The 18388-nt window shown below is 39.7% G+C and overlaps 1 protein-coding gene across 1 annotated transcript in view; it reads right to left on the bottom strand.

Moving 5' to 3' along the window:
- The window catches only part of LMX1A (LIM homeobox transcription factor 1 alpha), a 98307-nt gene that overhangs the window by 75699 nt on the left and 4220 nt on the right, over positions 1-18388 (bottom strand). The window contains exon 3 of the mRNA XM_018559052.1: positions 16076-16262. Within this exon, the coding sequence (XP_018414554.1) occupies positions 16076-16262 (187 nt within the window). The remainder of the gene's footprint in view (positions 1-16075; positions 16263-18388) is intronic.

The raw sequence follows: 18388 nt of genomic DNA, 5'->3' as shown, positions 1-18388 counted from the left end.
GGCTGCCCTCTAAATATGCTAATTGGTATAAGCGTATGAAAATGTTTATGTCCATAGGTTTTTTTTCATTTTCCTGTTACTATGTAAAGGTCCGCTTTAACACCAATAAATGTCATATCCATACTCCGAACTGTGGCAATCTTCTACTTCAGACCGTATTTACCTGCAACTATCATCATTTACATTTTAATAAATGGGTTGTAAGGGATAATTCACCGCCAAGTTGTGAAGGTCCATCAGTTACCAGGAGGAGACAGTGATCATTTCACTTAACAGGATTTGTTGCGCTGTCGCACAGAGAATAGTCTCCACGGAGTCCCATTAGTCACCAGTCTTAGGGAGGGAGAAAAGGTTCGGGTGACCCTTATTGTAAGGTTCACAGTGGGGAATGTGAGATCACAGTGAGAAGACACTCACTGCCTGGGGCAAAGGAAAAAAACACGGAGGAGTGAAAAACAGGGGGCAACAATAAAACAGTTACATAATCTAAGTGGATCTTCCTCGCTTTGATGAGTGTGGATTTTTTTTTAGGAAAGTGACATCAATACAAGAAGATGAAAATGAAATGAAATGAAACAGTTTGAAGAAGAATGATATTATAGGTAGTCTGTGTGCCTCTATTTGTTTATTATGGCCTATTATATAGCAGAGACAATTTAAGCAGCTCTTTACATACTGTATAGTCACATCAGTCTCTGCCCTCAAGGAGCTTACAATCTAAGGTTCCCATCTGACGTGCACATATACACATACTAGAGTCAATTTGGACAGGAGCCATATAACCTAACAGCATGTCTTTGAAAAGTGTGAGGAAACCCACGCAAGTACAGGGAGAACATGCAAACTAGACATGCAAGCCAACAAAAAATTACTTTTGTTTCATTTCGGAATTTTCTTCCTTTTGGGTCTCGGGTCTGAACGCTGTTTTGCTTTGTTATTCAGACTCAGATCTTTCAGAATTTCATTTTAGTTTCAGATTGGCCAGAAAACTGTCCCGTGTCCGATTTAGTTTAATTTTAAACGAAATTCAGATGATCTGAAATTTCGTTAAAAGAACATTCAGATGCATTTGCATTGGAATTCGGACATTCAGATGCATCTGAATGTCCGAATTCACAAAATGTTGCATTCAGAACAAAATAAAATGTACATATCTAATGCATACCAAGGACCTCAGTGCTGCGAGGCAGATGTGCTAGTCATTAAGCTAATGCTCTGAAGGATGAATCAATTTTTGTGTTGTGTTTAACAAGACATTGTGCCTGATTCACCAAAGGATATACACGTATATCAACATAGTGATCATACACAAACAAGCAACTTGTTGCATAATGTATTATATGCCTGTTTTACGCATCTGGGCTAAAGAATATATACAAAATGTACTAACATGTGGTTTGCTGTAGAGGGGTTGATTTACTAAAGGTAAATTGGCGATTCACTTTGCAAGGGAATTTGCACTTTGCATGGGGAAGTTTCCATTTAGTTTAGTGAATGAGGTGAAGCTGACTTCCATCATTCACTCAATGTTTTTTTAATCTTCTTGCACATTATTGGGTATTCTTGGCAAAGTGAAATTTTACCACATTCACTAAGCTACGGAAAACTTCCCTTGCAAAGTGAACAGCCTATTTGCCTTTAGTAAATCAACCCCAGAGTGTACTCTCCAGCATCCTAATGTATACCATCATGCCTACAATTAAAAATGTGGCTTTCTAAAATGTTTTTAAGTCTATTTAACCACTGATTGAATTTTTAAGTGTGCATATAATGTGCACACAGCTGCCATGAAAGGAATCTGTAAAACCCTAATTTGTAAAACGACTCAATGAACCATATGCAGAGGGGTATCCTACTGCACATATGCAGACGTTCAAGCACTAGCGGGAAAAGGACATTCCATATGCTGATGCTAAGAACAGAGATTCCAATATTATGAATAACCATACACTGTATTCTTACACACAATAAATGTTATTTTACTATCTCTTCGGCTCAGGGAAGTGGCAAGGGCATGGCATCTCTGACAAGATCAATATCTATATTCTGTACTTGCTGAAAATTTTCTTAGCCCCCAAAAAAGAAACTAATGCAGCCACCACATCCAAGGACCAATAAGCTGCAATCTATTAAATGTTTTCTTTTAAGTTCAGATAGGCTTCAATGCAAGAGTACAGAAAAGATTTAGGGGTCTATTCATGAAGCTGCCGAAGGATCTAGCCGTAGCTTTGGCTGATCCTACGGCTAGCTTTGGCCCCAGAACCCCTTCGGTACAGTAGAACCGAAGGGCTGCTGTACGGGATATTACCTATAGCCCGTACAGCTCCCGAAGTTGGCCAAGCGGCTCAGTCGAGCCGAAGGCATATGCCTCGGCTCGACTGAGCCGCGCTGAAAGCCGAAGCTGGCCGAGTGGCCGGCCAATGGTCGGCCAACAGCCTGCTTCTGAGAGCTGGGCGGAGCCAGCCGTCATCTCACGGCTGGCTCCGGCCACTTGCAGAGAGATCAGCATCCCTGGTTACCAGCTAACCAGGGACGCTGTCATTACACACTGAGAGCGGCCTCTCCGGGTTCTCAGTGTGTAATGACAGATGTCGTTTCTGGTTACCTGGTAACCAGGAACGCATCGGTCATTCCTCCCCCGGATGCTCTGGGAGTCTAATAGGCTCCCGGCCGCCCGAGAGTGAAACACTTTCCCACAGAAAGGTTCAGCAGAGTAAACCTTTCCTTGCTCGGTTTTTTCTTCTTTTTTCTTTCTCCTCTGACGGCAGCCAAATAAAAAAAAATGTAATCCCCATAGGAAAGCATAGCTAGATTCCTATTGGCTTTTTCAATTTGCGATAGCCAGTAGCAAACTACCTATTCCACCCGCCCACTGCTGCTGTCAATCAGCAGAGGGGGACCTGCAGTTCTCCATCAGGTCCCCGTCTGGTGATTGACAGCAGCAGAGGACGGGTGCAATAGCTAGTTTGCTATTGGCTATTGCAAAGTGAAATAGCCAATAGGAATCTAGCTATGCTTTCCTATAGGGATTTCTCCTTTTTTTTTTTTACGGCAGCAGAACCGCCCGGCTAATAGAAAACAGTTGGGCGGAGCTAGCTGTCACTGCTAGCTCCGCACTTTCGTTTTCTATTTTTTTTTCTACTTTTTAAACAATTTTTCTGTTCTGCTCGGTCCCAATGAGGGACCGAGCAGAATAGCCGAGCCGAATGCCGCTCAGCGGCATTCGGCTATTTACTCACTGCTGTTAGGCATCTATAAGAATAGACCGAACAGCAGCAAGTGGCCTGCCGGAGGTTCGGCTTAGCCGATCCAGATGTTGGATCGGCTGAGTCGAACTCCTTCTGCACTTCGGGTCGGCCGAACATGCTGAGCCTTTTCGGCTGACCTGAAGCCACACAAAGCCACCCGATGTACGGCTGATTTCAGTACCAGCCTGAAGCCTGAAGTGAATAGCCGAACAGCGTTCGGCAAACTTCGCTTGGGGTCAGTGAGTCACTCGGCTGCCTACGGCAGCTTTGTGAATAGACCCCTTAGTATTATCCCCACTGTATAATCATATATATAACATCCCCCCAAAACCTTAACCGTATCTGTTCTGTAAGGCTTTCAAGTCACTAAACTGTACATAATTGAAGCATCTGATTTCTGTGCCACTTCATTCTTTCCTGTTATGGTACATTGTACTATTTACTTTGTCCTATGATCCTATTTAGTGATGCGATTGACAGTGGACTGGCCTGATGACACACCAAGTCTACATCCTGCACAGCACAGTACGGATTTAGATGTAGCATTAGGCACAGTAGGCCTGTGCCTAGGGGCTTTATTCCCTACAAGCCTTTATTTCCTTGCACAGCATGTAGGCAAACCTTATATATTTTCATAGGCACACAAAGTCTGATTTGTAACAGATGGAAAATTACTGTGCATGTTGGAGCTTCATATTTTGCTCTGTGATACAAATACAAGACAGTGATCCACATTTCAATGGTTTCAGATCTGTGTGTTCCCGCTATATACTACTGTATATTGCACCCTGGTATAAATCATTGTTTACAGTGCACCATTTATGACCTGGTAAGCTGCATTTTGAATGTTGTCACATTCTACATATCTTGGAGAGCACCATGAACAGGACACCTGCACTTTATGGTGGTTGCCACACTAAAAAGGTGATTACAGTGACTATAGATACTAGATTTTGGCACTATCTCAACTGCAGGAAATTTAAAGCTGGCTAGTGGGCTAGAGGAGAAAAATATGCTTGATTGTATAGCATGTATGGGGAAATCTACCCTCCTGTGCTATTGTATTCTGACCGCAGTGAGTGTGTTGATGTCAGAATACCCAAACGGTGACAGTCAGTATCTGGCCGCAAATTTTCGGCCAGGCACTTGGACTGGAAAATCAACTTTTGTTGAATGGAGGGGTGCCGGTGGGACAACACACTGCTCTCATTTCAGCAGGATTCTAACAGTATATGGTCAGCTTTACAGTAATCACCTAACCATTTTAGCCAATAGGATGGAGCACTTCAATAGGATGGAGCACATTCATTTTATCCAATAGAATGTAGCTGATGGCCCCTAGTACAGTGGTGGCGAACCTTGGCACTCCAGCTCTGCCAAAACTACAAATCCCAACATGCATCTGCCTCTGGGAGTTATGTCTGTGGCTGCCAGAGCCTTGCAATGCCTCATGGGACTTGTAGTTCCAAAACAGCTGGAGTGCCAAGGTTTGCCACCACTGCCCTAGTATATCAGCACACTGTCTGGATAGATAAAATGACTAAAGATACAATGAGGGGGATTTATCAAAACTGGAGCAGACAAAATCTGGAGCAGATGTGCATGGCAACCAATCACCTTCTCCCTTTCATTTTCAAATCTTAAATGAACAAACTGAAGAAAGAAGGTGATTGGTTCCCATGGGCAACTGCTCCAGATATTTTCTGCACCAGTTTTCATAAATTCCCCCCATTGTGTATTCAAATTATTTTAATCAGACATTGAATGTCTGACTTTGGGGGTTGGCATATGATTATTCTATGGAATACGTCAAGCTACAAGCCCTATATGAAGACCATTTTAGGGAAACGACATTTGACTTTAATATCACTTTCAAGTTTATCTAAAATCAGAGGGTGACAACGCTTCTAGGATTTCAGTAGAATGAAAAGCATTGCCATCCTACTGAAGAAAGTCGATGTAAACTAGGTTACAGAGGGAATTCGGTTATATAACACACGTTGTGTTGCTACTATTGGCAGATTATGTCATGTATATGATTTTTTTTACTTTGACCACAGTTCTACTTGAACTATGACAATTGCTATGGTCTCGCTCAGCATCAGCATCAGAAATTTTCTTTATAAGTCTGAAAATAAAGCAGTGTAAAACCTGAAAACACTTGTAACCTTTAAACCCGAAAGAGTGAGCAGAAGCGTCCGGAGACAGTGCTTCTGCTGGGGGATTGTGAAGATGACAAAGGTTGCAGCCACAGGGCTGACACCCAGCAGGGGCTTCTGATTATGGCCCACTTGGACATTCCAGAAATAGCTCTTGTGATCCCCCAGAGTTTACACAGAAGCAGGTTCAAAGAGCTAATTAAACCTTTAAGCAAAACTATCTGTAGACATGAATAAAAGTACTTCGAGAAATGTTCAACATCTCGAGAGGAGATCTTTGAACCAACAAATATAAGTCCGTGTGTATATGTACGTACACACAGGAACTAAATAAATCCCACATGTTCTCAGACTGACATTTATCAGGTTCCTATGAAAAGACACCGTCTTAGCTTCATAAATAAAATGGTTTGTTGTTGTTATCAGGCCTATCAGAAAAAGTTTGTAGTGAGTAAGCTGGGATATCCGCAATACATAAAAGGTCCTAGCCAAAAGTAAATTTACTGTAGAGATTCTTATTTATTTCACTTTGTTGACTTTGTGACTTTATTATTTAATTCATATTATTGCTGTTTGTGTGAGATCCTGATATATTTATAGTATTAGTTTTATTTTGATATATGACATACTGATTTAGGTTTTCTTCATACAGGCAAGCTTTCATTACAAACATTTCTTCCCATATAGACCTCAGCTACAGTATACCTCCCAACTGTGCCTCATTTAGAGGAACTGTTCCTCATTTGGAACCAAATCCTTCTGCCCTCTTTCCTCCTCATGTGTCCCTCTTTTTGGCCTGATGTACAGATATCTATGAAAATTTACTATTTACCTACCAAAGTGTTATTCCACACTAAAACCTTCATTTTACCTCTTAATTATCTTGTGTTCTATTTTGAAAAACCAATATAAAGGAAAAGGTAATGGTGAAAAACAAACAATTCTAACCAATCATATTTGGCATATAAATTCCTAATGGTTTGCATAACTTGGTGTGTGGCAGGGGTGTGTCCATTACTTCAATCCGTTCTGCTGGAAGGTGTCCATCTTTCTCATCTCAGAAAGTTGCAAAGTATGACTACACCATTAGCTGAAGAACCTTAGGTACCCAACCATACCAGACCAGGCTGTTCAGTCATAGGGAAGTAAGAGAATGAGCTGTGTATAAATTGAAGTTATAACTTGGGGTTTACACAGAGTTGAGGATGCTCTATCCACCCCCATGTGACAGCTTCAGGTGACTGAATGGCCAATCATCAAGCACTATTGCTGTCACATGGGAGGAAGGTGGTGAGTCTCATGCTACTCAGAAGTACCAGGCATTACTTATCATTCCTAACAGCCAAAGAGAGTGGGGAGGAAGCAAAGAGGATGTGCTGTCTATAGGGCCACTTTCCACTGTACTGCATTGGCAAAGCACTTGTTTACTTCAAAGCCCTGCATGGGCAAAGCACATATTTGCTGCAAAGCCCAACTCCAATCTAAACGTTTGGTTTTGAATAGGATGGGAAAGGGTAAGAACCTCTGACAACCTTTACTTTGGTCCATTTCCCTGTGAGAGATTTCCTATGCCTTAATGCCATGGTCATGGGTGTCACTGAGACAGGAACTGAAGGTAAATCTCAGCTGCCCATCTACTAGAATGGAGCAGGGAGAGAGAAAGAATGAGGAGCAGGGAGCCTGGAGCAGGGGAGTGTCTTGCCATGCTGTACTTGTGTGTTTGTAGAGACACACTTAGGGGTCTATTAACGGAGCAGCCAAATTCTGCTAGCTCCGCACAATCATTTTCTATTTATTTTTTTGTTCTTTTAAACAATTTTTCTGTTCTGCTCGGTCCCACAGAGGGACCGAGCAGAACAGCCGAGCCGAATGCCGCTCAGTGGCATTCGGCTATTCACTCACTGCTGTTAGGCATCTATAAGAATAGACCGAACAGCAGCGAGTAGCCTGCCGGAGGTTCGGCTTCGCTGATCCAGATGTTGGATCAGCTGAGTCGAAATTCCTTCTGCACTTCGGGTTGGCGGAACATGCCAAGCATGTTCGGCCGACCCGAAGCCATGCAAAGCCACCCGATGTACTGCTGATTTCAGCCGATATACGGCTGAAATCAGCCGTGCCAGCCTGAAGTGAATAGCCGAACAGCGTTCAGCTCACTTCGCTTCAGGTCGGCCGTTCACTCGGCTGCCTACGGCAGCTTAGTGAATAGACCCCATAGTTTACCAGCACAAACAAGGGTGGCTTCATAGGACCCTGCAAGGGAAAGGAGCCACCCTAAAACAGGATATCATGACCAATGCTCAGGGGGCCAGCTGATTCTGCAGTTAACTAAAACTTTTAATTATCAAAGAGCAGCATTTATTTTAAGTGATTTAATCAGCATTTGAAATAGCTTAAAAACCTTTTGACTTTAATATTATTTTAGGACTAACATTAAACAGTATGTAAATACTATCCCGTGTTTGTTTATTACTGAAGTGTAACACTGCAAAATTACAATTTAGTTAGTGTGCTGGCAACAAAATGTACTGATACAAATAAAGAATTCCTTTGTAGATAAAAGGTCCGGTTTACTGAAGGAGTAATGTTTACAGTGCTCTGTATTCAGTTCAAATATTAATTCTGGTCCAGGGGATTTTTTTATTGTAATTTCACTAAACTTAATTATCTGAAATGAACTCACACCAAAATTAGTCATCTACTTTCATCTCTACTACTTTGCTTTACATTTGATTAAACACACCTGAAAGTACAATGATCTTAATATCTGAAATGGGCACATAAAAACGCTGTCTGTTGATAGGCATCAAACATTGTGAGAGCATTCATTTTTTTTCCTTCTAAAATATGAATACGATTAGAATTTATAGCTCAGAATTTTGCAACACGATTCGGGATAATAAATCTCTTGGGGCATTTCACCATATACCAAGTAATAATCAGTTTTCATAGCAAACGAAATTACTTTACCTGGCAGTGGTTCATTCAATAATCAGAAGACAACTTCCAACTAAAAATTAGCATTTTATACTGTACAGTCACAGGGGTCAAGTGAGGAAATATATCAGAGACAGAAGAAAGAGGACAACAATATGGGAAGCCTTATAAAAGAAAACTTTACAATGAATTAATGCCACGTATATTGCGTTTAGTGCACGTTGATAGGTGGAGCGGGGAGGGGGGAATCCAGCCCCTCTCCTGTCACGGCAGAGAGCCATGACAGGATCGAGAGGTGAGCGAACACGGTATGTGTTCGCTCAGCTCCCGATCTACTGAGCCGACCTGTGACAGTCTCATTGTCACAGGTCGGCTAGAACTATGAGGTGAGTGGAAATCACTCATCTCATAGTTCTCCTTTAAATGTACTTGAGTTGACGTGCGCTGACATTTAAAAAAATAAATAATTTCATTGGGTTGGTATGTGCTTTTTTTTCCACAGCAGATGCCAAGGTGCGCTGCGTTCAAATGCATCATGTTCCGTTTTCACCCAGCGCATATCAACACACTGCGATGGTGTAAACTGGGTCTATTAGAAACAATGGCTTGTCGGCTTGTCATTGCATTGGACCTGCGTTGAGTATCTCAGCCTAACTCACTCCAACAGACGTGGTGTCAGTGAGCCTTAAGGACTTGTTCTCACCATGTCTGGATCATGACCGGACCAGAACAGTTCGTTCTCAGACCAAAAAAGCATCCCAATGTATCCTTATGGTAATTCTGGGCTCTGTTCACTCCAGCGCAGTCTGTTCCGGTCCAGACAAAAAAGTACTGCTTGTCTGGAATGCATGGAAATGCATTGAAAATGGTGTAAACCTGGCCTTAGTGAGTATATGTCCCTGACAACTTGAAATAGAGTCACACTTTCATGTTATCACCACTTTTTTATTGTTTAGGACCAGTTGCCAGTGTAATTTTTTCCTGGCACCCAGAATGTCAGTTTGGAATCATTCCAGGCTATCGTGAAGATGTCTAGCAGCCAGGCAGGATCCAGGATCAGGTGAGTATATTTTCTTTATGCCCCTAGAGAAAAATGAGCAAATAACTCTTGCAGTGCAGGGGTAGCCCCATTGCAAGGGTTAACTTTTGAACATCCTGGAGTTCCTCTTTATTCTGGTCATTCACTGGTAGATTTTTGTACAACTATGATAAATCTTGTCAGAACACTCGATAATGCCATAAGACTTCAAGAATATCGTTGAAACATTTGTTTGATTTTACCATTTGATTTTGGAAATCAATGGAGTTTTCCAAAGGAAGACCACATTCCGTTTTACAATTTAATTTAATCCAGAAAAACTTTCCATCCTGCTATTTTGATTTTTTTTTCATGACTATAGTTGAAAACGATCATCAATTTTACCCCAGTAACTTTGAGAAAATCAAATGAGAATTGCAAGAACAATTTTTTTTCAAACATAATTCTTTTAGTGCATGGCCAGCTATGTTTTTGCCATATTGGTCATGTGTCTTGGGTTTGTGTTTCTTATTCAGGATTTTTTTTTTAAATGTCATGTACAACTTGAAGAGTACGATAGTTCCTAAAAAACACGGACCTGCACCAAAAGGAACCCTCCTGTGGCCCAAACAACTTTTTAAAATTCAGTGCGGTTGCTCCGTTACAGATCTTGAACACTGCATGAAAACATAAAACAACTCCGGGTGCCTGTCCAGGTGCAATAATCCTTTTTATTGGTAAAAATAGGTGTACAATAAATGATATAGGGATGTTGAGATACCAGTGCCGATACTTGGCATTTTCACAAGAACTACCAGGGTTACAGCGGTTGCAGCTGGGACCTGGCTCTGGCGCTCCGCCACTGTCCTGAAATCATTAGTCTGTGTTGTTTTAGAAAAACTGTCATATGACAATAAACAAAAATGTATCAGTACTTGTGTCTGTGAGTACTTGGACAAGTATCAGTACTAGTACTTGAAAAAATGGTATCGGTGCATTAGACATGTGCGATTTGTTTCGGTCCGAATCGAAATTCGGACGAATTTTCGTAAATTCGGACATTCGGATGTATCCGAATTCCGAATTACAGACATAACCAATGCAAACGAATCCGAATTTCCATTTCCGAAATTCGGTAGCGTTCGCACGAACGTTCGTTTTCGTTTTCTGTTCTTATTCGTTTCTTATTCGTTTCGTTCGTTGGAGCAAAGTGACATTAGAGAAGGAGAAAAATATTGTTTACCCCTCAAATGTCACTTTTGCTGCAAACGAACGAATAAGAATAAGAAACAAATAAGAACAGAAAACGAAACGAACGTTCGTACTAACGCTACCGAATTTCGTCCGAATTCCGAATCCGAATTGACTTTCACACCCGAATCCCGAAAAACGAAATAACACAAATCCGAATTTAAAACGAAACGAAACAAATTTTTTGGCAGTGCACATGTCTACGGTGCATCACTTATATATATATTTATTTTTTCAAAATCATACCTTAAAACAGAGATGTACAAATTCCAGGAGCTCCGTATGCTCCTTAAAAATGACAGCTGCCTCCTAAATTTTGAATTTTTCTCTTCTCTAGTCTTGGAGCTGGAAAAGTATCTGTACATGTACTTGTACCGAGTACTTACTTGGTATCTGAACATCCCTAAAATTATACTCGCAAAGGAAGCAAAGGTAAAAGCATCAATGGACTGATAGTCCTCAGTAATTTGTCTGAAGAAGGGGGCGTGTCCCCGAAAACGCGTTCAGCAGTGGTAGCGTGACTCTGCGATCTAGTAGAGCTGCTGGATTATTCTTTATTTTCTTCAATTCATCTCCACAGGTGACAAATTACTGAGGACTAACAGTCCATTGATGCTTTTACCTTTGCTTCATTTGTGAGTATAATTTATTGTACTCCTATTTTTACCAATAAAAAGGATTATTGAACCAGGACAGGCGCCCGTTGTTGTTTTATGTTACAACTTAAAGAGTAGCTGCATACTTCTGTTGGAGATATTCTAACCACTTCTTACCCTGTAGACCATGGGTAGGCAACCTCTGCAATCCAGCTGTGCTGAAACTACAAATCTCATCATGCACCAGCCTCTGGGAATGATGCATGTGGCTGTCGTAGTCTTGAAATGCCTCATGGGACTTGTAGCTCCACGAAAGCCAGAGTGCTAAGGTTGCCTATCCCTGTTGTAGACACGACAGTATGTGAAGGGAAATCTCCATCTCCTCAAAGGGAACACAGACAGTGATAAAAACCTGATTACCGTGATAACCCTTCTATACACTATCCAAATCTAGATAGCAATTTGGTTGGAGTTCATCCCAATATCATCCTGTTAATACTACTTTGAATGTACTATAATTGACTCTCAAATGTGCTTTTATTTCCCGTTAGCCGCTCTTCCCTTCCCTAAACTCATGATGCAAATTTCTTTCAGCTCTAACAATGGAGATAACAGAATATACAGAATCTTTCAATCTAGATTCTTAGATGGCAGGAGACACTGATTATTTTGGCTTTGTCAATAGAATCAGTACCTTGGACAGGTCACGTTTCTATAGGTGCATCAATACATTAATTGGTACATGTTATAGCTATATAATAAACAACATCACATTTCACATATAAGCATATCTCATAATCCGTGCCATTACAGCAACCGAGATATCATACACCTAATTTCACTTTTTTTGCTCAATCAGTGGCTCTGTTAGCAATATTTAGTTAAAAAAAAGGCTTGAATGGAAGCAATAATCTATTTTCATTGAGAGTATGACTTGACAGTTTTATGACACCATTTCATATACATATTTATAGATTTTTCACTCTAGTGGCTATCTATATAGCAGACAATTTATTATATTCACTGGAAATTAACTGCTGAGATTAAATGATAATGATGAAATGATAAGATGAAAGAGAGAGGCTGATTGGTTGGCATGCACATCTGCTCCAGATTTTGATAAATCCCCCTCAGAGTATCTACTGTTTTACTTTCACAAAGAGAGAAAAAAAACACACATTATGCTGCATTCAGGGACTCCTACAGTCAAAACCTACAGATTCTCAGGGCAGGAATTCCCAGGTGTGCCCATTCAGATGAGGCCACTCTACCTGTTCAAGTTAAAGCTGTTTGCTACTTTTGTTCCCCATGGTCCCTTTGTGTGTTGTAAAGTAGCCTCCGCTCTAAGCTTGCTCCTGTTTTGGACTACAATCCCCCTACAAATTAATATACAAAGCATGACATTGTAGTCCATCACGGGAGTGAGCTTGGAGCGGTGGCTACTTTTAAGCACACAGGGACCATTGGGAACAAAAGTAGCCACCCTCCAGAAGGAAGGACAGTGTCTGCACCAATTCAGAGATGATCTGGGGATCTACAGCTTGAATGCATTTTTAAGATTTAAAGTGACACTAAACTCGGGAGTGAAACTTTAAAAATGCATTCTAGTACCCTAACTATTAACAGTACTTGACCTGTGTGTGTTGTAAAGTAGCCACCACTCCAAGCTCACTCCTGTGGTAGACCAGAACTTCAATATAAATTAGTAAACTAAACATTAGATTGTAGTCCATCATGGGAGTGAGCTATGTTAGGATAATTGAAGCAAACACACATTCACCATAGGCTAAGTGACCATTCATTTTCCAGCATTCTCTACTACTTTAATAAAGGAATCCCAATGTTCATTAACCTGTGGACTGGCGTTATAAAAAGGATCATCAAACGCTTAGGGGTGAAATAGCATATATTATTTATCAGTTAGTTTTAGCCACCCCAGTGCAAAGGAAATATTATATTTACTTTCAATTGACCATGGTACAATCTCAATACAAATTAGTAAACTAAATACGACATTGTAATCCATCACAGAAGTGAGCTTGGAGCGGTGGCTACTTTACAACACACACAGGGACCATGGGGAACAAAAGTAGTCACCCTCCAGAAGGAAGGACAGTGTCCGCACCAATTCAGAGAAGAATTGAGGATCTACAGTTGAGTGATACACAAATAGGATACATTTTTGTTAATAGTTAAGGTACTTGAATGCGTTTCAAGATTTACTTCCTGAGTTTAGTGTCACTTTAAATCTCCACAGCCTTCACTGTGTGTTTAGAAAATACCTCTGCAAACATTGTTAGATCACCAGGTTACCCACAAAGGGGGCCAGGGTGGACCACTGCACTAGCATTACCTGCATGAAAAACTGAAGTTCTGATAGAATAGGCATAGGCCATGCTCTCTGTATGCCACTAAATCATTTTTAATTTTAACAGTAAGTACCTTTAAAGTGGATATGCAACATGCAACAAGAATGTGCAGCAAATTAGATAAACAACATGTTAAATTGTAATACAAATTCACTCTAGGTCCTGCCATGTAAAATAATTATCTTCAGTTGCCAGACACAAATTTATATAGTGATCAATTATTTCTATGCAACTTTCTGCAAAATGTTGGAGATTTAAATGAAAGGCCCAAAAAACATATTTTCCACTGCTGATTGTTCTGCACCATCAATTGAAAGAGATTGTGATATTGCTTCACATAAAGCAAAATTGTTTAATAGCTAATTTTTCATTCTATACCAACCTGACTGGCAAACCTCCAACTGTAGCAGCATCTGGTGTTCTTTAATCCTCCCTACGCCAACGTTACTTCTCCCTACACCAAAGTTACTTCTTAGAGAGACCAAAACTAACAGGGTGCCCTGGTATCAGAGACTGTACACTTTATATATTTCTCAGAAATGTAAGTATAATAATGACAGATGCCAATGGTGAAGTACACTTTAAGGTCGATTTATTAAAGGTGTAGAGCACGGATAGGCAACCTCAGCCCTGCAGCTTTGCTGAAACTACAAATTCCATCATGCCTTTGCCTCTGGGAGTCATGCCTGGGGCTGCCAGAGTCTTGTAATGCTGCATGGGAGTTGTAGTTCCACAGCAATAACAGTGCCAAGGTTGTCTACTCCTGGAGGCTGTTTACTTTGTTAAATGTATATCTTTCGGAAAGTGAATGGTTATAATTAAAATAAACCTGTGTTCACTTGAGTATCCAATCATGTGCAAGAGAAATGTCAAAAATAGGATTTTTCCAAGCACATAATTGGCAGATTGAAGAAGACACAACCTAATGGCATGTACTGAGCTCAGTAAGCATTCACTGTTTCATGTGAACATTCTCCACTCCTTTAGGAGATCAAGGTCTTAAAACATTTTGTAAAAATGTAAAAGCCTCTACAAATGTTGAGTCAAATGACTCCTATGACTAGTTCTTGCAGTTCCAGGTAGCCCAGTTACTGAAATGGCTGATCTCAGCAAGAAGAAGAAGCTTGGTGACCTTCCAGCAAAAATATTGTACTTGTACAAACCCTTATCCCTTCTAATGTAAAAAGAAACAAACAGCGATCTTATCTGACATCAGATCAGGGAAGTACACCCTAAAACTGTCCCACAGCTGCACATCTACAATGTACACTATACATATCCATACTGATATTGCAGCAATATAATAGCATATATATCAAACTATAATTGGTTTACATTTTCATTAAATCTTGCTAAAATTTGACATATTTAATTGCATCAATTTGCCATCACCAATAATATTCAAGAATGTATGTATATATATATATATATATATATATATATATATATATATATATATATGTGTGTATGTATTTTGAAATAAAAATATATTAACTCAAATAACGTCTTGCTAGATGAATACATCACTAATAAAAATGATTTAAAACTTATTTATAAAAATATATTTCACATAATCAGACATCACTCTACAGGTCAGCCTATACAGAATAGTTACTATTACATCAAACTGATCTAGAAAGAAACCAACCAGCCAAACAGTACTTATATTATTTTGTCGCAGGGCTAAGTTGATTTGGAATTGAGAAACAAGGATCTGGATATAAAAAAATACCAAATAGCCATAAAAATGGGGCACCATGTACCTCTTTTTTAGGGCTGAGTTGATCTGAAACTGACAAGGACCTGGATACAAAAAATATCCCAAATGACCATAAACATTGGTATTGTGTACCTGATTTTAGGGCTGAGTTGATGTAAAATTAACAAGGACCCGGATGCAAAAAAGGCCAAAGGATCATAAACATGGGGCATCATCTATCTGATTTTGGGGCTGAGTTGATCTGAAATTGACAAACAAGGACCTGGATACAAATAAAATCCCAAATGTCCATAAAGATGTGGCACCACATCTTGCATGTCAGATATATGACACTGGGCTCAATCCACAAAGCTTTAACAGCAAGGATAAAGATCTTCATTCCAGCCATGTGACTGAAACATTAATTGCACTAAAAAAATAACGGTCACGTTTTCTGAAAATAAGATCTTTATTTTGGTATGTTAGCTTTAGGAATCGTTTCTTATTACCATGATGCCCAGGTATAAAAACAGTAGCAGCCAATGAGATTGAATCTGTCACATTTCTGGTGCAAACTACCAAGCAGATGTACATAGACGTCTAATTAGCTGCTATAGGTACCACCTCCAGCTTTTTCTTAGGCAGTGCCATATTATATTATTTATCATGATGTCATACAGCACAGATGCCTTATTGCAGATGCAGTCACTGGGTGCCACTATTTGCTATTGCAAATGAGGGAAGTCTGTCATTGATAGAACATTGACATTAAATGGCATTAAATGGTTCATGGGGACTTACTTCTCGTAGTCAGTCTTGCAGTAGAGTTTATTGTCTCGATAGAAGCAGCTGCTCTCCAGAGGCTCCTTACAGGCACAGCACTGAGCACACTGTTCATGCCATAGACTGTCACTGATCCTCAGGAGGAAACGATCACAGATCACCCGATCACAGCCCTCACACACCCACTTCTGATCCAGAGCTCGTCCTGCCATAGAAGAGGACAGTTTTTATGTCTCCCCTGCTACACACCATCCATAGAAAAACTCCATCATCAGATGTACACGGGACACTTGATTCTGTATCATCTACTGCATTACTGCGTATGTTGGCTCTATATGCCTCTAGCCACATAATGTCGGGCGCTTCACAAACTGACTTGTATCAATTACTGATCATTAAATAGAGCCTTTCGTTTGTTTAATCCTGTACAATATTGAACTATTGAATTGAAATGCCTTTTAGACAGTCGATGTTGCTGATCATCTCACTATAAGTATAGTATCGGTGACAATTGAGTAGAAGTGGGGGATTGCAGTTGTTATAATGTTGTAGATTTGATTGTGTTGGTAGAACAATTATCCAAGATACAACCATGTAAAAGTCTGAGAAATAAACCCTCTTAATCATTAGTTCACCCAATTCCCATGCTGGGCTGCAGACAATTCACCTCCCCATGATTTCACTAGAAATACAGACTCAGGTTTTACCAAATAATCCAAAATGACATTATGTGATGTTGTGAAGTAATCATTTTATTTGTATCTACTTTTATTATTTACTATCGTTTTCATCCCAACTGTTACTTTGTACAAATGTGTCATTTCTATTCGTGTTATATTTCACAATGTAAGCCTCTGGTAAAGCCCAGGAGGGTTCTTTACAATGCACCTTTCCTTTTAGAACTGCCCCCTGGAACATTTATTTACTGTAGATGTTATTGTAATATTTGTGTTTCTTTTGGTATAAGCGATGTATTTCATCAGATCATGTATCCCATCTACCTACCCATCATCTATATATATATCGGTGAAGTTCTCCAGTTTTACCCTGGCTGACAATCCCGAATGTTATTGTCCCATTTTCAGTGACCCACAGCTGTCATTGGGATCAGAACAAAGTTGGACCTCTACCTCTAATACAGTTTAGTGTATATAATGTAGTGTGTATTTTCCAAGTGCAGTATATTGTGGTTTTTCTGGATTTATTACACATAGCACACTGCATTTCCATAATCATTCACATAACATTGAGAACTGGTAAAGGGTGTCCGTCCCTGGATGAGCAGATATATGAATCTCATCCCCTGTACTGGGGGGCTCTCAGCTGCTGGGATGTGAAATCCCGAGAAATCTCATAAAAACATAATAGATGTAACCCTCCGGCATGAGGGCTACAAAGGGTTAATATTCTTTATTAAATCTGCTGAGCCCCAGGGTGTAAGTCCTGAACCCGACTGCTGAGCTTCATTACTGCTGCCTCTCCAATAACTGCTGTGTGTGTTTATATGAGGGTGGAGGGGTGCCATCTATCTAAATCTATCTATCTATCTATCTATCTATCTATCTATTCTTTCATCCACTATCTGTCTATCTATTATATAATATATCTGTCTATATGTAACTATGTATGTATATATGAATGTATCTATCTTACACCTGTTTAAAACGTTTGCACAGTATTGTGTGTGTATACACATGTATGTATGTATATATCTATATATATCTATCTATTTATATATAAATAACAGGAGTTTCAAATGTAAATTTAAATTAAACTATAACTGTATTCTATATCTATATCTTTAGATCTGTAACTATATTTCTCTCTCTGTCGGTCTATCTATCCATATAATTCCTTATTTTCAATAGAACACAAGGCTCAGTTCAGGAATCCAAGTATTAATAAACTAAAAAAGATATATGATTAATATCTATCACATACACTGCTTTTGAATATATAGACGTATACAATATAATAATGTAAAGTCAAGTAATAATCCATAAGTCTCGGGACACACCGACTGCTGCATGACATGGCTGCTATTTACACTGCCAGATATGATCATCTGACACATCTACCTGTTTATATATATTGGACCTGTTTAGTTATTTTAGTCCTTTATGTCTACTGTCTGTCTGTCCACTCTCACTTCTTTTTTTTCTAGAATCCTTGTTATCTGCTAATATTCACTCTCTTTTACTTGATAAAAGGTCTTTCTTCGAATATTGGTATCTGTGTAATCTTTATCCTTCCTCCTTTATCACTTTAATGTTGCCTTATACACCGTCTCTCTCTCTCTCTCTCTCTCTCTCTCTCTCTCCCTCTTCCTCT

This window comes from Nanorana parkeri, unplaced genomic scaffold (genome assembly GCF_000935625.1).
Source record: "Nanorana parkeri isolate BGI_ZX_2015 unplaced genomic scaffold, ASM93562v1 scaffold378, whole genome shotgun sequence".
Taxonomy (NCBI): Eukaryota; Metazoa; Chordata; class Amphibia; order Anura; family Dicroglossidae; genus Nanorana; species Nanorana parkeri.
Note: the sequence above shows the minus strand (reverse complement) of the source record. Positions and strands in the feature narration are given on the sequence as shown.